Source organism: Poecilia reticulata, linkage group LG14, assembly GCF_000633615.1.
Source record: "Poecilia reticulata strain Guanapo linkage group LG14, Guppy_female_1.0+MT, whole genome shotgun sequence".
Taxonomy (NCBI): domain Eukaryota; kingdom Metazoa; phylum Chordata; class Actinopteri; order Cyprinodontiformes; family Poeciliidae; genus Poecilia; species Poecilia reticulata.
In genome coordinates, this window is record NC_024344.1 from 6,093,983 (window position 1) to 6,115,307 (window position 21,325).

General features: G+C 39.4%; 3 protein-coding genes across 3 annotated transcripts; 1 reads left to right on the forward strand and 2 right to left on the reverse strand.

Annotated features, from left to right (window-relative positions):
* Nucleotides 1–722: 722 nt before the first annotated feature.
* eva1c (eva-1 homolog C (C. elegans)) lies at nt 723–6,143 on the reverse strand. The gene is made up of 8 exons (XM_008427232.2): nt 5,545–6,143; nt 4,528–4,721; nt 4,204–4,327; nt 3,972–4,124; nt 2,919–3,062; nt 1,841–1,912; nt 1,674–1,760; nt 723–1,155 (listed from the first exon to the last, which is right to left on the reverse strand). The coding sequence occupies exons 1-8, from the start codon at nt 5,657–5,659 to the stop codon at nt 779–781; spliced, it is 1,266 nt and encodes a 421-aa protein (XP_008425454.1). The 5' UTR covers nt 5,660–6,143; the 3' UTR covers nt 723–778.
* A 1,702-nt stretch (nt 6,144–7,845) lies between these two features.
* On the reverse strand, nt 7,846–10,821 carry haus1 (HAUS augmin-like complex, subunit 1). Its single transcript, XM_008427233.2, has 9 exons — nt 10,565–10,821; nt 10,308–10,482; nt 9,740–9,875; nt 9,536–9,670; nt 9,312–9,435; nt 8,826–8,891; nt 8,653–8,724; nt 8,428–8,475; nt 7,846–8,333 (listed from the first exon to the last, which is right to left on the reverse strand). The coding sequence occupies exons 1-9, from the start codon at nt 10,583–10,585 to the stop codon at nt 8,289–8,291; spliced, it is 822 nt and encodes a 273-aa protein (XP_008425455.1). The 5' UTR covers nt 10,586–10,821; the 3' UTR covers nt 7,846–8,288.
* A 1,307-nt stretch (nt 10,822–12,128) lies between these two features.
* mis18a (MIS18 kinetochore protein A) lies at nt 12,129–18,263 on the forward strand. The gene is made up of 6 exons (XM_008427231.2): nt 12,129–12,451; nt 12,868–12,934; nt 13,316–13,438; nt 14,725–14,827; nt 17,541–17,664; nt 17,756–18,263. The coding sequence occupies exons 1-5, from the start codon at nt 12,214–12,216 to the stop codon at nt 17,619–17,621; spliced, it is 612 nt and encodes a 203-aa protein (XP_008425453.1). The 5' UTR covers nt 12,129–12,213; the 3' UTR covers nt 17,622–17,664; nt 17,756–18,263.
* Nucleotides 18,264–21,325: the final 3,062 nt, after the last annotated feature.

Genomic DNA, 21,325 nt, shown 5'->3' on the forward strand with positions numbered 1-21,325 from the left:
ATTTCAGCAGTGCTGACCAGGGAACTCGGAGGGCGAACTGTGCGAGGTCGATTACAGAGCCGACTTATTCAAAATGGAAACAAAACACAGAAAAGAGGCGGGCAGCATTGTAGGGTTCTAGAGAAATTATGACATTTGAATTTTCCAGGTCTGGAATCAGAGTGTTCAGACTGCCTACCCATCCATGTGTTTGTCCATCCATTGGTTTATCTTCCCTTCAGCCATAAATACATCAGCTTTTCTATGTGTACTTTAAATACAGGCTGAAAACTCTGGAAATTTGGATACTTGTACTAAAACTAAATGGCAACTCAAGATTTAAATTTAGCATATTGTTGCATTTCATTATTATTCTGTTCAGATCTGAAAAAGATATTACATCAGAAGATGCAATGATGCTGTCAGTCATGCTGTTTTTAGGCTTTTTGAATAGCTGCTTGATCTCCATATTTTAGATGACAGACTTCACTAACCTTTAGTTCATAACAACACAGCTGCTGAAAGATGAGGAATGGATAACGGAGTTTAAAATTTTGTGATTTAACGTTTTTATTAAACAGTAAAAAAATCAAAAAAACACTTTGCTGATAAATAATATATGCAGCACTCAAGCTTCTTGCAGCATACACTTTGCTGATCCCTCTGTTGCAGATTATTAGAATACTATGTAGCAAAGATGGCGTGTCAGATTTTTTTCTTTTTCATCTTGTGGTATAAAAATGTTTTTTTTTGGAAATGTGAAGTGTGAGGAATCTGAACAAATATCCACACAATTTATTCAGCAGGAGCTGCCATTCAGATAGGAGTTCATCCAAATCTCCTGGATGATCATGTCTCTGCGCTCGATCCTTTCCGCCAGCTCAGCCGCCTCGCTTACATAAGTCACTTCCTCCCAGCCTTTTATCCCCTTCCTCTCTGCAGTCGAGAGCAAAGAGCTCTCGGTTTCTTCTTCGTCGTCGTCATCATCTTCTGCTTCATCCTCCTCATCATCCTGCTTAGAACAGTTGGGAGACAGGCCGATTGACTTGGCTCCAAATGTGGGATCTCTGCGCCGCCGCCCCCTGCAGGTCACTCGGACAGATAGACCCAGCAGTGTGAAGAGCAGGCCCACACACACACTGGAGGTGAAAAGCAGCGCTGCCATTTCTGGGTGATCTGTGTGGGAAAAGAGGAAAAGGAGCAGGTTCACTACACGGTCTGGAAAAGGCTGAAATGTGACCCGTCTTTAAGCACTGGATAGGCAAATTGTTTTAATTTTTACCCATTACGTTTAAATATGTTTTTTTTTTTTTTTAAACCTCTGGTCTTATTTTCTTCCTGGTACTTTGTACACTTCTAAACCCTTTTCTCCTCCTTCCCTCTCTCACATGTTTGCTTCTATCCCTCCTTGTGTAGATCTGTCCTTTCGTTTTACCTTCCTTTGTCATTTGTCTTCTCTCTCCTTTTCTCGTTTTGTGGGATTTCTTTCTTACTTGTTCATTTTGTCATGTTTTTCAGCTTGCCCGTTGGGTAGCATTTAAAGGCTACCAAATGTAGAAAACGTGGCATAAAGGCAATGTTTAATAATGCATATTTTAAAATGACTAAAAGGGTGAGATTTATGGAGACTTCAGTCTGAAAAAGTCTATGTTTACATAAAAATGTGTATGAAAGTTGGAAAAGAAAAAAGTTACCTTTGATGAAGGCGTAGGTCAGGAGAGAGTTGCTCATCATTGCTCCAGAACTATTTGGCCTATTTGACTCCAGATCTGCAGCAGGAACTTTTGTAAAGTTCACAAAACAACTATGAGTAACTAACTTTACAAACATAGAACAACAGCAAATAGATAGATGCTGGTACCTTTTTCTGTAGTAGGAAGTGAGGTGGAGCTCAGTATGTTTGGGTCTGCCTCTTTAAGTAAAAACTTTGGCACTATAAAAAAAAAAGAAGAGTTCTTCTTTGCTGCTAACCAGTTGATATACAATGGGTTGTGACAGCATTCATACCATATTTGATTACCACATCACAACAAATCCAAAAATATGAGCAATGTGACACAACCACAAACAGAAGCATTAACATCCACCCAAACTAATAGATGGAGCAAGGAGAGCATTAATAAGAGAAGCAACCAAGCAGCTATTCGCAGGGCACAGCATAGATGAGTGGAAAGAAGAAAACCATTGTTGAAAGAAACACACAAGGTTTCATTTTAGCAAGTCACCACAAGCTATGAAACAAACAACTAAGAAGGTCCTCTGGGCAGATGAGACAAAAAGTAATGTTTTCGGGCTGCATGTAAAGGACTGTGTAAAACTCTGAATATCAATGTTGAAACATGGTTCAGACCTAAATCCCACTATGGATCTGTGGCAAAACTTGAAAATGTATTTTTACAGCGCAAAACGGGTATGAACACATTTTTAAGACTCTGTGGTAAATATGTTGGTGGAAAAGCAGTGAAATAGTTGCCCGAGTCTTCTGCTTCCAGTCTGGGTGGAGAACAGAATCTTAAAATACTCAGCATGCTGTATTAATGCCTGCGCTGCATTGTTGTGCTATAAATAGAGCCAACAATTGTACTAGGAACTACTCATTAGGTTTCAAATTATGGTATATGAATGGTGTGAGTTGATGTCCTCACCGGCATTTCTGTCAATCACAGGAAGTGTAAAAAAAAAACAAAAAAAAAACAACTTGGGAGTCTTGTTTCCCACTTCTTTATATTTTGATGTTTTTTTTAGGGTGGAGTTAGGACAGAGCCACTGAAAGCTGGAATCTAAAGATAAGAACTCAAAGCAGGAAACAAATGCTCACTGAAGGAACTGATGCATAATGAACAAGGCTGCGATAACATGACATCATGCGAGCTGGTATTTACTGCATCACAAGGCTTCTATGTCTATTATGTGAATGAGGAAGCAGGAGAGGGTCCTACCACATGAATAAAGCACGCTGAGGTACTTCCTGGTTCCTGGAAAGCAGGGGTTCCTGAAGGTCTGGTTGCCAACGGTAACGGCGCACTTCTGTTTGCTGTAGCAGGATTTGGACACGACCTGCACAGCGTTGTGGTTCAGACACTCTGAAAGGAGCAGAAAAATTAGGAGAAACTTGAGGAATATCACAGCAAGGACAGAACCTGGCAGAAGCATTCGCATCCTGCAGACTTGATCACATCACACATTATTGCACCCTGAACATGCGGATTTGATTTTTGCTCCTGGGCTGCAATAGCTGAATTATTGATTGCTTTCTGCAGGAGCTCGACTGCAGTTTAGCAAGAGTACAACTGTGTTTTTGTGGCTGATGGTATTTAACCCAGCCGAGCAAATAGTTAATTCCTTGTGTAAATATAGAGTTTGATAATATCTATAAACGGCTTCTAATGCGACACTTGGATTACTTAAAAGCAAATTAAGCATCTGTGAAAGTGAGGTGTTACATTACAGCGCGCACACAGCTCGTCTTCCATCCTACAGTTTGACTTGACATACCGGGAAAAGCACAGGTGTACTCCAGTAAGTGAGAAGGAATGCAGCCACAACTGATGTCATGAGATACACCTGTTTCTACCTGCACCGTTTCTGCTTGTGATCTCTTTGCATTTTTAATAAACCCCGCATTCCTCATAAATCCTCTGGGCTCTGCATTCTAAAAGGAAATATGCAACTCTTTTAGTCAACAGACAGAGCTGATATTTCCATCGAGAACAAAGAATCGCCCCCCCCCCCCYCCCTCTAGTCTGCCGTGGGCCGTTTAGATAAGCGTCATGGGAAAAGAACAGTGCTCAAAATAAATACCAAAAAAAAAAAAGAAAAGAAATCAATGGTGGCTGCATTCCATTTAGCTGTGGTGGTTTCAGGGTTCCGTTTCTCTGTTTGTGTCAGTTACATGAGGCCAGCCGATGCCGCTGATCACAAACACTCCCTGCGTGTTTTCACTTTACTTTACTACAGTGACGTTTCTCTATTAGTAGCTCACAGTGACTCACCAAATGGGGGTGGTCTTGCCGAGAGCGAGGGGCAGGTGTCAGTCTGACCCAGACCTCGGCCGTAGACAGCTGCGTAGATGATCAGCACATTGGGGGTCTTGCAGCGCAAGATCATGGTCTCTCCTTCGCACACCACCTGTGTTTTGTGTTCAGCTGAGTGAGGGTCAAAGTAAGAATGTTAAAACTCATCCTCAGCTAAGTGTGCGAGGGGATTCAGAGGGGAAGAACTCACAGGGTTTGCACTTATAATTCACATGGAGGTACTTGTTCTTGCCAGGACATGGGTCCTTCCCAAACAGCAGGTGACTGACTGGTAGTTGGCAGCCTCTGAGGTTCTGACACTCAGACAGGAGCTTCTGCAAAATAATCCCCCAGGACACTAAGGTCACTAAGGTCCAGCACTGTTGATTTAACAATATAGTCCACAGGGACGCATAAAAAGATTCTGCACAACCTGAAAACCACATACTGAAATTTGGTGAAGACCAAACTATCAAAATCTAGTACAGCTGGGCTTTAAAGTGCTGCATGGCTCGTGTCATGCGTGAATGTGCACCTGTAGAGCGGTTAAAGCTGAGCAGCTGTGGTTGCCGGGTCCAGATGCGGGGTCCTCCGTGCACAGCCGGACCTCACCACTCCCGTAGAAGGCCGACTGGATGGAGATGGTGGAGTGGCGAGGACAGTGGAGTCTCAGTGGTGTCCCGTCACAGGCGTGAGCAGACTGGCTGGTGATGATCCTTGAAAGGTAATCTGTTGAACATTTTTTAGCAGCCACGCATCAGACATAATGCTTTACTATTTGTAGATCTGACTGTTTGGACTCTTTATTTCCGGGATGCGTCTCTTGTTGTGTCCAGTAAGATTGCAAATATTAATCAATGTTTTCTTGAATGTAGAATATGGAAATTATCATTAATATAATTCCTTCATTCGTTTCCTTTACATCACAAGATTTACTTAGGAGTAACATCAAATTATTTTCTTGACAAAACATTGAAGTCTGATTTAACAGTAAAACACCAGAAGAAGATGCCTATAGAAAAATGCAAGATGTTGGTGATCAACCATAGGATGAATCTGGCTGCTAATACCTTAAAAATATTTTTTGAGAGGATATAATAATTTTCAACATGCCATTTTTCATAAGTTTATTTCCTGTCATAAAAACCTTGCGATTGAATGAAAAGAATTAGCAATAATATAAATTATTTGGGAATTGGGGGAAAAAAAAAACAAACAATAGTGGGCCAAAAATGATACCTTGTGGAATGCACCCCTTATAAACTTGCAATACATGAATCACATGGGTTCTACTGACAAAATTATTTGCTATTGTGAGCTACACACTCAAACTCCTTGACAAGCAAAATTATTTATTAAAGTTTTGGACTCCTGAGGTCCAATACTCATCTTGTGTTCTTTGGTATGTCATTTTTACACCATTTTATGCAAGTTATAGCCAATAGAAAACTTCAGAGCTACCATTGACATTTTTTGTGAGCAACTTGTTTCTGTTGTCTGTGAGCTGTCCCCTCCTTTTATTGCATCATCATCATCATCATCATCATCTTACTTGAAAAATCAGCCAGTCCGTTCATGCGCCTGGTCCACAGTAGTAAAGTCAGATAGAATAGGCTATGGCTCCAGTCCAGTCCGTGGAAAGGACGCGTCCAGCTCATGACTCGCATCCCCTGCCCCTCTTCTCATATTAATGAGGCTCGTTGAATTCAGACTTGTCGTACTTCATGTAAAACCCAAACAGGAAGGTGAGGGAGATGATCCCACAAGGCCGCGGCGTTCGGCTGCATCTCTTTAAAAAAAAAAAAAAAAAAGTTGGTCGCTCACAGAAAGTCATCCAGCTGTCCTCCCTGAGAGACAGAAAATACCTCCAGGCGCTGAGACTCAGATCAGCAGCTACAGCGTTTCGTCGTAGTGAAATAGCGACTGTCTGGCTGCGGCGATGGACCACAGAGGAGGTGGGAAATAGCAGCTGCGCAACAAGCTGCTCACAGGTGACGGACGAGGTGGTCATCAGTCCGATTCATGGCAACAATCGAGTCCTCCTGCGCGGGATCTGGGAATGGATAGCGCCATGTGGAGACTGGGAGCGATTTACAGTAACAGCTGAGTGGGAATCGTGGAGTGGGAGTGGCACATAAAACTATTTTAAAGGGAACACGGGCAGCTCGCGCTAGTATGACGCATGTTTTTTTTTTTTTTTCTTTCTCCCTCCAGAAGAAACATTTAAACTTCCTAGGCTTCCCCACTCTGTATCCGATACTTAAACACACACAGTCACAGTTTGATATTTATGTTTGCTTCTAATTTGTACTGTACACAAGTTTCAACAACTTCCAATGTCTTTATGCTTTGCCTCTTGCAATAGTTTAAAATGGTTTTCAGCGATTTACTGGGTTTCTTAGTTGTTCTTTGGACTTTTAAGCTCATTATCTGTGCATCTATATGACCACAACACTGTATACTATCTGGGTTAAAGTTAACCCAGTAGTCAGGTCTGGGCAACTGACTAAAGTATGGAATGCATTTGTAAAATATTTTTTAAAACATTTTTATTCCTTTCCCCAACCATTCACTACCTTGTGTTTGATACATAAAATATCTTATATCCTGCACTGTGTGATTGTAATGTGACAAAACAAATTACATGATTGGATTGAAAGAAAAAACCCTGGATTTTTTTTTTCCCAGAACCCCTATTTGTCCCACTTTTTGACCACAAATGCATAAATATAAAATTCAACAATTCATCCTTCTAATTTGTCTTTTTTTCCCCCCCATATCTTTGATACGACAGTCTCAATCTTGTGAAAATAAGTACAAACCAAGAGGCTACATCAAATCAAAAATGGCAATTTATTTAAATGAGAGAAGACATTCTGGTTGCTTAGAAAACAGATGTAAACAAATGAGATATGTTGCGTTCTTTTTCACACATTATATCTCGGGTTCTGTTTGTTTAGCTTTGTCAAGTTAACTCCAGCAATAGAAGACATAACTGCAAAAAGTATTTGATGAACAGTCACACAGGAGTAAGACACATTTAGAAAATGTAACCTTTGAAAAAATTGCCAGATTATGTTCCTTTTTTTTCTTCTTTTTTTTCTCCAATACAAACTGTTGGTACTCTAACCACATGGTTCCTTTCACCCAAACCAGGGGGCCCCCAGTGGGAAAACTGCTCTCCAGTAAGCATCTGTGGCCCACTCCATGGTAACGGCTCAGTCTCCACGTCAGACTGCAGATCAGGTCCTACAGCAGTCAAGCTGACTGAAACAGTCGAGGTGTCCAGGCTCTGCTCCGCTCCAGAGGACGGAGACCGACGGGGCAGAGAAACGGTGAGGGGATGTTTTACATGCAGACAGAACAGGCCGATTCCATTCTGTCTGCTTTTGCTTCAGGCACAAAGTGCTACACCGTTAGCTCCATCTGACATTATCCCTCCAAAGCCAGTGACATTTTATTGTAAATCTCAAAGGGTTTCCTTTACCTTTAGACTTGTCGGCCAGACGTTGAAGGAATTACATTAAAGCAAATGGATTTAGAGGTAAAATACTGAGGTTTTGAGAACAAGATCCAAGATGTACTGAAGACTTATTTGGATCCCAGAAGGGCTGAGAAGCGATATGCAGCTGGACAAAAATACGTTTACAAAAACAAAAGAACTCGCATTTGATCAGGTTGTTCACACAGATTAAAACTTGTTTGGGTATAATCTGTCAAGGCTATTTTTATAACTCTAAGACCAACCCCTCAATTAGATTGCTGTGATCAGAGAGGAAAAGCAAAACATTTCATTAGTGTTGCAGATGTTTGAAACAAACAGGAAGGGGTGGAGACAGACTAGACATCCAGCTACACATTAGCACTAGAGTTTTATTTTTACCTTTCGTATTTGATCAAAATAAGAAAGCTAAAATCTTATCAGAAAATCGTACCCGTTTCTAGACACGAGCATGCAAACAATGTTTTGTTGGTAAACATACAAGACAAAATAAACTAGTTATACAGATTGTAAAATATAAAAATGTTCAAGGTATATGAACTAATATGGATTCTGTGTGAGCTTTTTATTAGTGTCCAAAATCTCCAAAATATTTAACCTCTACTTAAGTAAGGTTCCAAGGCAAAGGAGGAGAGAGGCAAAGAAGAGGTTTGAGGTATTTTAGGTGACCCAAAATGCCTCAAATCACTTTTCTTTTTAACATTAATGATAAAGACACGTAAAGGTAGAAAAGAAGAAAAAAAAAAGCGTGCAAATACTTTATTTTTAAAGAAAGGACTGTGCAACAGGCAACTTCATTTAAAATCCACCTTTGTCTCAAGTTTGGAGTCGAGAGAAGCCTGAAAAATTAATGAAAGAAAGAGGAATTCAAATGACAAACGAGCAAAGAATGACATCCTATACGTTATAAAACCAAAATATTTAAACACTCACTAGTTCTCTTTTTGCTTCTTCTATCTTCACTTGTGCAAGAGATGGGCTCTGAAGGTTTAGAATGAAAAAAAAAGCACATTTCAAGATTAAATTCACAAACTTAATGCTTAAATAAATTAGACGGAGCTGATTTTTGTTTTCTTTTCAAAGGAAGAAAACAGGAAACGTGATCGCCCCTTTGGTTGGAGAAGTAATGAAGTCTGAAAAACTAGAAAACGAACGCACCGGGCTCAGGTCCATGTACGGCTCCAGCTTCTTTTTCAGGGGGATTATTTCGTTTTGCAGTGCGCCGACTTCCTGCAGAGAGAAAAATAAGATGACATGTTTCAAACCCTGAATGCAGACAAAGTAAAGCTTCCATCCCCATGGCGATGAATGTGGTGAAAATGCTGAAATACCTCAGAAAGCTGCACAATGGCCTGGTGGGTGATGGACTTGTCCATGTTCCTGGATACAAGCTGAGCCTGCAGGATTGGCAGAGCAGAATAAAGTGACTAACAGAAGACCATGGCCCTCCTAACAAACTAAACACTGTATCTCTTAAAGTTTTAAACAAGAGACAGACGACATTGCAACTATGTAAACAGAATTTAAACTGTTTGGTCATTTAGAAGGGAAAAAATGTTTTTTTAATTTTTTTATGAAGCTTCTTTCTAAAGCTGAGCAGCAGCTTCTTATCTTGACGTATACGCATCTGAACATTTTCTTCCGAGTCTAAATGTGGAGATGCGAATCATATTTTGTCAAGCATAAAGTTGATTCCTATCTGTGGATAAAGCAGGTTGCCGTTTAAAATCACAAAATGGTCTAGAAATGATCCCACTTAGCACCTCAGCATCTATGCAGTAATCCCAAATTATAAAAAGGAATACGCTGCAACATACCTCTGACCTCTGCTGTCTGATACTGAGCTCTTGAGCCTTGGCCGTCACAAAGTCCATGTTGAGCAGCCTCTCCTCTGCTTTCGCACTCTCCACTGCTTGAGATTTGGTAGTTTTGTCGATATCCCTGGCAATGAAGACCGCCAACATGTACATGTGTAAGCCCAACCTTCTAATCAAACTTAACTGACACACTTTTAACAGCTCGCTTCACGCCTTATTCTTACTCTTGTAGGTTTCCCCGCAGCACCAGAGTTGAACCGAGTCTTTTTTGGAGCGCCCTAAGTTCCCTTTCGAGTTTTCTGTTTGACTTCTCGACTTCCAGAAGATCACCGGTGAGGTTGTTGATTGCTGGCATGAAGCTACAAACAAACAGAAATGAAGCAATCATACATTCTGATCAATGAAAGACAAAGACCACCGGAAATTACCTGGTGAGTGACGTGTCTTTCACTCCCAGCACCATCGCATTGTCCACTAAAGCAGACAGGTAGTCTGCAGTCGGCTTTGACAAGCTTGCCCCAGACAGGCCGACACCTTGCAGAAGAACATCCTCAAGGTGAGCAGCTAGGTGGAGGGGAAAAAAGAAAGAGATGGGATTAGTGAAATACAGGTTTTGGAAAACATTGAAAAACAGACCAAAGAGTTCTTATGTGTTCTTTATTTTGAAACTCCGTGCATTTTCTAAACTCAGATTTCTATTTTCCCTCCAATTTAATAACAATTTGAACATCTGAGCACAAAATATTCACCTTAAATGCTTCAATAGTAGTCTTTAGTGCTGCTTAGTGGACTGATATGGAGACAATTTGGAGAGCTATAAAAAATAAAAACACACCTGAATCTTAAGCCATAAAAAAAATAATTTACTTCGGTTTCTATTAATTTCTACGTGTGCAAAAAATGCCATTCGACAAATCTAAACACTTTAGACCAATTCAGCCATTCCGGTCCAAATGTTTTATGCATCGTCTATTCTCCCTGCTGCGTGTGCCTCACCGTCAGCCTGATACTCTGATGTTTTCTGCTTGTAGTCTTCTGTGAGGAGAGCAGTATCACTGCAGCGGGCTTCACTGGACTGAGCCATCTGATACAGTATGTCCACTGTCCTGGTGTTCACCTCAAACGGTGGCACTGGCTGATCCCCAAACACCGTCCCCAACCAGCTGTTCACCTGTGGAAAAGACAGAAAAATAAGACAATTTCAGAAATGCGGCTGGCGCATTAATGTGTGTTTACTGGAGTCAAAGAGTTACCTTCCTCAGCTTTTCACACATGATCACAGAAAAGGTATGAAAAACCTAAGACAGTCACTACAGAAATGTGAAATGTTTTGACGCTTTATCGATTCTCAGTATAAAAGCCGTGTGTTTTCGCGCCCCTCAAATTAACTTCCTGGTTTTTAGCCAGTGAGAAGACAGATAAACTTTGTTGCAAAGTTTTACATAAAACATATTTTTTACACGAAAATGATGCCTAAGTGTAATCAAATGTGTGTGTTTTTTAAAGTGTACAAGCAAAAAAAGAAAAAAAAATTCTGTTTCACTTTTTTTTCTCTCTCAAATTCCAAAGATGGTTGTGAAGTAAAGATAGTTCACTCCTTTACTTATCCCGTTTCAGAAAACGGGATAAGTGAAAATCCTGAGTTTCGCGGAGACGAGTAGGTTTAGTATTTGTCTTTTACAGAGAGCTTGTTAACCCAGCTTTCTGAAACAGGCCTCATGTCCTCATGTCGATAACGGAAGCGAAATAAGCGCCTACAAATGCAATTCCAAGGTTATTTTATTCTATTTTTTTATTTGTAGTCATCTTGACAGCGTTTTTATTTGTCTGTCTTAATTTTCAAATTATGTTTTTTTTGTTATTTAATTATCATATAAAATTTTATTTTTATATGATAATTGTTGATTGTCAGGAAGGATATTGGAAACTGAAAATAATGTGATAAATTACAGCTGGAAAAGGGGTATGATTATATAAGTTATACTTCTTCATACCCTTTTCAGACTCATAATCACTGATGTGATGTGTCTTCAAGAAATTTATTATGTACTTTGTGTTTGTTCTACACTGCCGGTGAAAGGTTTGTCTGAAATAAATTACTAAATTACTAAAAATTACTAAATTACTATTTATATATGTGGATATTTTCAGTGTGCTTGTTTTTTCCAAATACCAAATGATTGTTATTTTTTTATTTTGCCAGACTATGGATTTTTGTTCCGTTGACATTAAACAGTTTTTAGCTTGGTGTTGGTTATTTTGTCTGATTGTTTCCGAGTTATTTCAATAATATTTTCTCTCTGTGCTGTTTTGTTCTTCTTATTGAACAACTCATTTTACACTCATACTCCTTGTTCTTTGAGTTCAGTTCTCCTCACCAATGACAAATTAAAATAGTGTTTCTCAGTAAAAATAGGACTACACTTGCACAAGAATAAAATCACTAAAATGTTTAGTTTTAGTGTTATTCTTGTTTGATGTATCATGGTATTTTGACCTTGTGAAATTTTTTTAGTAATCATCAGCAAATATTATTTGTATTTGAAGATTAGCATACATAAAGTCTGCCATTTTGAAACAACTGTAGGTCTAGCGTGTAGCAAGTATTTCTAGTATAAAACTCCAAAAGCAAAGTAGAAACAAAAATAATTTTGTCTTATTTTATTTTGTTCTTTTTAGCAATTCTTTTATCACTTCTGTTTTTTTTGTTTTTTTACTGTTTAGACATTTTTGTCTGTTTAATCAGCCCATATGATATGATAAGGTATTTGCACTGAATCCACTTTTTCAGGCAGAAAGACGAAAGCGGAAGTACGCAGTAGTGAACATCTCGAGTGCTTCCGGATATTTGAACCAACCGCCTAAGTTCAAAACACAGTTCGGCCGCACAGCGTTTGCAGTAATGGCAACGAAAGAAAAGTCTATTAGACGTCTTCAAAAAAACATAAACAAGACGTTTGAGGTATCTAGTATCGACTCTAGTGCAGTGGAAGAAAAACTCTTCGGCCGAGCGCATAAAGAAGTAGAGGAAGACGATGACGGGCCCGTGGTTTTCATCTGCGGGAAGTGCAGGCTGCCTATTGGAGATTCAATGTCGTGGGATGGAAGTGAAGACGACCAGAACCAAATAAAACTAAAGCGTGAGTATGGCCTGTTCCTGTGTGCATCCTTCCCCCATTATGTCTACCCATTGGTATGTGGTTTTGTGCATCAACCAACTCCGTCCATCCATCATCTTCTTCCTTACAGTCTTTGCAGGTTCTAGGATTAAATCCCAGAACAGGCAGATATAAATAATGAACTGTAAATTAAAAATTAAAAATAGACTTTAAACCCTGAACTGACTGGTCTGGCCGCTGGCAGGCTTGTGTCTTGGCTTTGCAAAAGTACTATGTTACTTTATTCTCAAATTCAGACCAGCGAACTGCTGTGTGATTGAAACCCCCACCCCATTATATAATATATATGCTGAAAAGCATAAGGTGCCACTCTAATAGTTTGCTATTTTGTGAGAATGTGATGCACCATGCTGACCTGTTTATTGTTACCATTACAGGGGTCACCAACAACGTTATCATTGGAAAGGACACTCACTTCCTTGAACTGAACAAACAATCAGCTTGGTAAGAAGGGTTACACTCTGTACTTTAGCAGTTACTAATGTAACCATTTTCTAGGCTTCTGGTTTAAAACTAAATTTTAAGTAAAAAAACAGATTTATCAGTATTACTATTATTAGACTTATCTGCTCATTTAAAAAATTACTGCTATGTTTCAAGCGCTAACATTTAATACTTAAAGCTACTAATAAAATATAACGGTCTACTATTACAAGCTATTTATAGTATTACGGTTGAGTCATGACTGGATAGCAAGAATTTGTTAACGCTTTACTATTGTTTTTTATTTCATGAACTGAACGCATATTTTGCATTTCTGTATAATTGCATTTATTCAAATTATGATTTTTTTCTTTGTTCTTTTACTTTTATTTCACTCAACAGCCTGGTTGTGGATCTCATCTGTCGCAGCTGCTACTCGTTGCTTGGCATGGTCTACACATCTACGCCCCGGAACCTGGACCACAAGAGGTCCACTTTCTGTCTGAGCGTAGCCAGCATCGACAGGTGCTTTTATTTCTAGTTCACTGTTACTGTCTGAAATATAGCGGCGTTCTACACAGAGAGCCTGAAAAATCTGATGCATTCAAACTGAGCCAAACACACATGAAGGTCTGATCCTGGTGCATGATTAGGTTATCGTAAACTGTAGACTAATCAGTCTCGTACTCTCAAACCTCTGAGGGATTTATTTTCCTCTCTCTTTAATGCTCTCTATTTACAAATAAATGAAGCAAGAAGATTTCTGTATATTTCTCAAGATAATAATTTATAAAGGATCAACACTAAAGTGAACACTTGAATTATTGAGTAAAAGAAAAATCAGTGGGAACTCGTAATTGCTGTAATCAGAAATTGTATTCATTAATAATCAAACTGCGATTTACTTACTAACACAAATAAACACAATAAACATAAGCAAATCTAACGACTAACAATGATGGAAAACACAAATGCTCCACTCCAGCTACTATTGGTTAAGAGGGAAACTTTTATGACTCAGGAAGTGAATAATGTTTACAATATGATTAAAATACACATGCTTTAATTGATTTTCATGTTCGCTTGTTTTTCAAAGATTGCATAACAATTATGGGCCATTAAGTCATTTATATTCAAAGCTAACAGAAAATTGTTTACTAATTAAACATTACTAAACAATCAACTTTGAGGTCTCTGAATAGAAAAAATAAACATCAAAAAAAGATCTTTTTAAATGATTTATTTTCTGTGAATTAATGCTCTTAAATTAAAGGTCGCATTTTATTTTTCGGTGGGAAATTATGCTACTTCAACTATTTTTGCATCTTTGCCAGTGTTGACACAAATTGTAAAAATTGATTGTAAAATGAGGCCACATTGAGCCCAAAGACAATAACCACTTAATCTTGCTTTTCAATTTTGACTGATGAGCACAAACACTTTTTCTAATCATTACCAGTTTTTAATTACCAGTATGTTCAGCCATATTCTTGCTAGTTTATGCTAATAAATTACGCTGTGGTGTTTAATATTTTCAGTAAGATGGGTTTTTTTTTTTTTTTTACCTGAAGCCCTGTTTTCAGTGACCTCAAATGTGTGGCGTTATTCACTTCTAATATGTTAATATTGGTTGTGCAGCATTTGTTAGACTAAGAATCCTCACATTAACACTCTGTTTAAATTTTAAACAATAAAACCAGTTTTGTAAAATAACTTCATTGTTATTGATCAGATGTCAGTTTTACATTGTACTGCAGCCATGTGAGTGATGTTATGAATCCAGATAACTTCACACCCTGTGTGTTTTTCAGCTATGTGCTCGGCTCCGGAGGCCAGGTGTTGGCAGCAGAGGGCCCCAAAGAGCAGCTGGTAACACTGGAGTACAGGCACAATGTTGAACAACAGTTGACAGAGGTAATTTATTGCGTCTGCTGCTCTTTGTCTGCTTTCCTTCACGTAGTACTATCAGGATGTAAAAATTGTGAAATTAGCACTCCAGCTTCCCTTAAAGCTTGTTGTCAAGATTAACATCTATACGTTTGTATTAGATTGCATTGTTATTTGTCTTAAAATTATTGTGCTGTCTGATAAATGGAAAATAAATATCTATCTGATATTGAAGTGAAAAATAGAAATCTGAGCAGCAGGTTAAAGCAGTTTTAGCTGGAGTCGTCAATGTGGAGTTGTATTCTTCTCCTGATGAGGCTTTCTAAATGCACAGGTTGTACTACAGCATAAGGATGACATCAGCTTTGTTCCGGTAAACCCATTCCCCCATAGTGGGCAGACTCCGATATCAGACATTACCTCATCTGCCGACCCGTGTCACCTTCCAAAAAACACTTTCATTTTTTACCTCCCAAGTTATTTTCTTCGCTCAAACGGAGCAAAGTTCTGCATCTTTTCTTCATTTTAACATCCAAAAATAACTGCTGTTTAAAGTTGTCTGTGTATTGTAGCTCTAAAGACCTTATGTGTTTTATTGTCATGCTTGCAATTTATTTTCTTCCACACGTTCTTTGATTGTGTGTTGGTTTTCTGAATTCATCCAAATCACCCTTTGTTTAGGAAATGTCCTCCTAAAAAACAGCAGAAACATCAATTGCCCAGTAGGTGGTGGTAGTGTGCAGGAGCACCTGCTAGCCCTCCCACACTCTCTGCACACAATAGCTGGAGAGCGTGCTGAGGAATCTTTGTTGAAGGGACACAGTTTTTTATGATGGATCGTCTTTGTTGCTTCAACGCAATGAATGTCTGGGACATTATTGCGCTTATCTCACCCCTTTGAACATCCCAAACCTGGCAGTCGGCTCATTGTACAGTGAGATTTTATCTTTTATGCACGTGAGCTGAAAACAGGTCACACTGCCCTGAAGACGAATGCATTTGTTGGATCAACAGATGTGTCTTTATGTGCACACAGAGACTATAATTAAACACCATGCCAACTTTCTGTCTTTTACTTGAGCAGTTCTCACTTTTAATTAGATTTTGTTTTTTGCCAAAACAAGAACATTAAACATTGCAAAGTTAATGTCACACAATGAAATCTTTGCCATTCAGACAAAGGGTGCATTTAGTACACCGTAATGAAACGTGAGAGGTTAAAATTTAGATTAAATCTACAGTTGAGCCTGTTGTTGACATGTTTATCTGTATAGGCTGTTGATTCTGACTGTGGGTGCAAAGCGGTTGCATTATTTGAAGAGTTTTATTTATTAGTTGTTTTTATTATTATTAATTGTTGATGCATTCAAATATATGCTGGAATAAGTCTTGCATGGAGAATGTGTAGCATTATTTGGAATCTACACATTTAATCAAAACGTTAAGAAGTTTTGTACTTTAGCTTTATGTAGTAAGATTTCCATTCAAGGTGTCATATCATGGGGAGACAATCAAAAATTAATGCAGGAAAATGATGAGTTTAGATTTTTCAGTGTAACTTTGATTAAATACTTGGGTATGTTGCAAGTAATGCGTTTATTTCACCTTTTAATCTGCCAAATGATCTGTCAGTCCTTCACTCAAGTACAATTTAAAAAATTTTAGAATACAATTAAAACTTAAAAGGGACACTTGTTAGCCTTTTTTTAAGCTACACAAGTGTTTGAAAAATTCTTTCTAATTTTATAGTGCCAGTTCATAATACATGTCTTCTCTGTGAGAAATGGGCCAAATTCATACCCAGGTACATGAGGTCCAATTTGGTCCAAATCAAAATTAATCTAATTCACTCCAACAAAATCCAATGAGATTGTCATGTATTGTTTTGATAACAGAGTTTGATTCAGTTGTAGTTCTGATGAAAATCCAGTCACAGTCAGTTAGTCATATGTTTTCCAGTTGATGAAAAAGTTTCCCATCTAAGGCTGATTGCATGCAGTCCGGGACTTTGCAAGAATTCCTCATGCTGATCAAACATGTGGCAAGAATAGAGATGAATCAGACTGAGTAGCATAAGCAAAAGGTTATAAAGGAGATGAGCACTATCAGAGAAGCACTGACCCATGAATACTTTCTAATGGATGGAAAACGGCAAGTATTGTAGTTTCCAGGGTAACTTCAGCTCAGCCCCATCAGTGGTTCTCTATACCAAAGAAGAGACACTGCTAAACATAGGCAATCTATGAGCCAGAAATACTTTGGACTGTTTCTTGCCCTTAAATTACCAAAAAGTTATACTCCCAGTTTATTTTCTAAGTAAAATATAGATAAGTTCTTGAATCGTTAAGCTAGTGTAAATATCAGCACAGATTTGATCTGTTCTGTATCTGATATTTGCTGCCTCTTCTGCTGTAGTCGTACTCCATCTTTTCTGTCGACAGTTAAATGAGTTTTTCGACTGCTGTTCTCGCTGACCTGTTTCCCCACCCTTCTCCTGCTCACCCATCCCCTCCTCTTCTTCTCTGGCACCTTTGTCTAATTATTTCTTCTCCTCCCTTCTGTCTCTGCTCTCTTCATTTCCCCACCTGTCCAGTTTCCCTCTTCGTTTGTTGCCCCGCTGTGACTACTTCCATCCTCCCTTTCTTAATTTGTTTCACCACCCTCTCTTGCTGTTCGTCCTGAGATTGCAAACACCATAAAATGTCTCTGTTTCTCCGTTACCCGGTCCCGATGTTTCCAGATGAAAATGCTCGTTGTGTCCATGGCACAGCGGCTGGAGGTGATCGAAGCCGGCCTTAAGGAGGAATGCGATGAGGCTTGACGACGATGGGCGTCAAGTCATCTGTGATGCTGTTTATTCCCAGGTGTTGCAAATTACAGATTTTATTGTCTCAACTTGTGCACCTGTTTATGCGTAAATGGTTTTTTTTTTTCTTTTTTTTTTTTTGTCTCCAGGAGAACATTTTGTCCCAGTTACACCTTGTTCACAGGAACGTAAAGCTGCACACACATACTCACACCGTCTACTGGGCTTTGTCCTAAAAACCAGCGGTGAAACAAAGACTGCCTGCTCTTGTAATCAATCATCTTGCCACCTCGGCTCCTTGCGGCTCGCAGCGTCTGCTCTGTGGGTCCGATGCAGAATAAATGCGTGCCATGAGCAGAATGTTTATTTGTGCAGGATGTCATCAGCCGGGCTGCGCACTCAGCACAATTGCGGTATTGATCTGACCACTTGAGGCCACACACTCTTCGTTTCCTCTTTGTTCTGTTCCTCGAGTGTGTAGCGTTTTTAGGCTTGCAGATTTACCCAGGATGTTTTGTTTGTCATTAAAGCAGAAAGTGATCATAATGAAAGCATTTGTATAGCACCTGTTTCATTTGTTGCATTGTCTCATTGTTGTTCTTGAGCTTGTTTGGTTGTCCAGCTGTTCTTGTGTAATAAAAGTTTTGCTAACTTCAAGTGACAAACCAAACCAGTTTGATTTCTTAAAATAATCTTTTCAACTGCTTCCTCTTGTTTTGCCCAAGTGTTTGTAAAGGATCAGGGGGCTCATCCTGCTTTGTTTCTCTTGGAGTTGAGGGCTAAATGGCAAGTTTCTTCAGGGGTCGCTGGTGGCTAGGATGATTAATTTATTAATGCCTCTCTGTTTGTTCACTGGCTGACCTCTAATGTGCCTGGCAACACTTTCTCCCGGAGCAGGAAAGCGGCTCCACGCGGCTCTGCTTCGCCCTCCCTCATCCACGAGGTTTCATCAGCCTCGCACAACAACAACAGCTAGAAACGGCCAACCAGCATGCTGTATCCAAGGGCAGGTTGCGATGGCAACTGAGAGCACGTGCTACGCTGGGTGTCTGTTGCCATCTCGTCACCGCATCCGCTGCCGGAGGAGCAGCCAGCCAGCTCGCCGGCCAACACGCCTGTCAATAGGCGTTGCTGCTCCCCCTCCCTTTTTTTTCTCCCCGTTCATGCACAAAACACATATGAAGAGGGAGGAGTCCTGAATGACCCCCCACCCACCTAACACTAATCCTTGTGTGATGTTTTTCTCCTGCTCTGACTCCACCCGTGTCTCTTTCTTCTTCCCCTCCCTCCAGTTCTCCCCACCCTCAACTGTTGTGGGGTGGGCAGGGGATGTTGGAGGAATCAAAACAACAACAAACAAACCGCGTGGTGGTTGTTTTTGTTGTTTCTGGTGATGGTGTAAAGATGAGCCCAGGTGTGCGTCCGCTGACTGCGCTCCTGCCGGTCGGAATACAGTCGGCAGTCCAGATGTGTGCTGAACCTCCCCCCACCCCCCCTTTAATAAAAGCAAATAAGTAAATAAAAAAAATTTTACATGTGCCCCATTTTTTAAATTCAGAATAATAAGTCTCAAAAAAGTCAAACGCTGCTTTTTAAAGTTGGTCAGCATCTTGGTGAATGGCTCCCTAAATGGCCCCAGAGCTCATTTAGTTGTTTTATATATAGACATGGTGTTGCTGGATGCATTGCACAGTTGGGTGCAATTATTGCACTGGCTTCACCTTATTCACCCCCTGACGTCTCAACCAATCACTGCCACCCAAACCAAGATAGAAACACACACATCAGTCAGTCAGTGCATTCACACACACTCTACCAGCACACGGGGACAAAGGATGAATAATGCAGAGGTACCGTCTGAGTGAAAGTCGCCTCCCCTCTTTCCCTCCTTTTCACCTTCCCTAAGCAATAAGGAAGCAATGTTGCCATGGAGGCAATGAAGCCTTGGTGCGCTGGGAACCAATTACATCCCTTCCTGTGTGAAACGGCCGACCAATGGCCAACCCAGGCTGGTGCTGCTGCTGCCACAGACACTGAGATCCTATTGGCTCTCTGCTGCTCTTTGATTGAATTTCAGATCTTGTTTTTGAGGGGAAAAACATATCAAGGAGTGCCACCTGTGTGTTGCCAAGTTAGGATATGCAGAATTTTCATACACATTTAAAATTATTGCAGGGTGTGGAGAATTTTTTTAAAAATTTTATCTGCAAAATAAATCTAATGGTGTTTTGTGCTCTGGTGGAGAGTAATTGAGGGGTATATGTTTGGGGTTTGTCAGCATTGTTTATAATATCAAAAATGCCTGTTTTTATCTCCCAGGCTGGCAGATTTATATTTAAATTTACCTCTGATAAAGTGCTGTGGCTCACCAGGCTCAGGTTGATTTATGACCTGTTCCTGAGTTAACTGTTGGTTTGCCACAGTCGATGTAAACCATACCACTCCTGTACCCTCTAACAGCCCAATCCTGGCAATGAAGACAGATACACACTGGTTTTACAAGAAGATTGTGAACCCTTATCAGTTTCTTCTACTCAGATTTTCTATACTGTTTTGAAATGTATAGAATCTGGTTTTAATTTTTTTGATGGATAAGTTGCAAACAATTGTAAATAGATTTTGTGGAGTGAAAAAAAGATTAGGGTGATGATAAGGGGTTGAGTAAAATCTAGGAAAACCTGTATTTCCAGTTCCTCTTTTTTTCGCCCATTTTTGTTCATTTTACCAATAACCATTCATCCATCCACCTATTTGTTTGTCAATCCCTCCATCTGTTTATCTATTCATTCATCCTCCTATCTGTCTCTCCATATTTACTTCCATCTGTTATTCTTTCATTCCTTCCCTTCCCCTAATTTTAGGTCTAGTTTAAAAAATGTCTTAATTTAACTAATACTTCATTTGAAAATAAAACAAAGATATTTCCATATGACATATCACGTTTTGGGGGAAACCATTTTAATTACATTTTACTGAAAGTTTGTATATCTAAAGTGATTTTTACCCTTTGTATTCAAGATAAACGTATCCATATTGCAGGCACAAGACCAGGTAGTTGTTGAACAGCTTTTTGTGTTTTTTTTTTTTGGCATTTTGATGGTTTAACTTTTAAGATCAACTTCAAATCTGTCAATCTGGAAGGCTTCCTTGCCGTCACACTAATGTTCTTCTAGCTCCACAGATTTTCAATCAGATCCAAGTCAGCTTAGCAACTCCAACATGCTATTATTACTTCCAAAAAGAACATTAACTTAATATTGGACTTAGCTGTTCTTATATTTTTATTTAAAATACAAGCCTAAAACTATTAAGCCATTTCTTCACACTTTAAAAATCTGTGTGTTAAAAGGATAGAGGACCCTAGAAAAGCATTGATTTTTTAAAATCAAACCAATGTACAGGAAACTTTAACATATTTTAAAGTAAAATGCAGGTAAAAAGCTAAATCATTGGGGAAACTGGCTAAACCTTTGACTTGAATCATCCCCTTTGTGTTTCCTTAACACGGCGGCTTGTTCAACATGTGTTTGCAGCTGAAGTGATTAAGACGATCTGGTGTCATTAGTCGACTAGTTGCAGCTCAGTCAAGTTCTTCACATGGTGCTTGGATTTCTCAAATTAATCAGAGGGGTAGCTATATCTTTAACCTTTGAGAAACTTAGCCCAGTTTTGTTCTGTGTCTATTGAACAATGAGTCCGTAAAGCCTGTGCATCAGCCT

Bases quoted from the DNA above. Each gene is read 5' to 3' on its own strand.
- mis18a (XM_008427231.2), top strand. From the start codon at position 12,214: ATGGCAACGAAAGAAAAGTCTATTAGACGTCTTCAAAAAAACATAAAC. The intron at 12,452-12,867 runs GTGAGTATGGCC...TTACCATTACAG, and splicing joins GAACCAAATAAAACTAAAGC to GGGTCACCAACAACGTTATC. The intron at 13,439-14,724 runs GTGCTTTTATTT...TGTGTTTTTCAG, and splicing joins AGCGTAGCCAGCATCGACAG to CTATGTGCTCGGCTCCGGAG.
- eva1c (XM_008427232.2), bottom strand. From the start codon at position 5,659: ATGCGAGTCATGAGCTGGACGCGTCCTTTCCACGGACTGGACTGGAGC. The intron at 1,761-1,840 runs GTACCAGCATCT...ACTTTACAAAAG, and splicing joins ACTTCCTACTACAGAAAAAG to TTCCTGCTGCAGATCTGGAG. The intron at 1,156-1,673 runs GTAACTTTTTTC...TTTCCCACACAG, and splicing joins GACCTACGCCTTCATCAAAG to ATCACCCAGAAATGGCAGCG.
- haus1 (XM_008427233.2), bottom strand. From the start codon at position 10,585: ATGTGTGAAAAGCTGAGGAAG. The intron at 10,483-10,564 runs GTAACTCTTTGA...TCTTTTCCACAG, and splicing joins TGTGTGAAAAGCTGAGGAAG to GTGAACAGCTGGTTGGGGAC. The intron at 8,725-8,825 runs GTATTTCAGCAT...TTCTCTCTGCAG, and splicing joins CCATTGTGCAGCTTTCTGAG to GAAGTCGGCGCACTGCAAAA.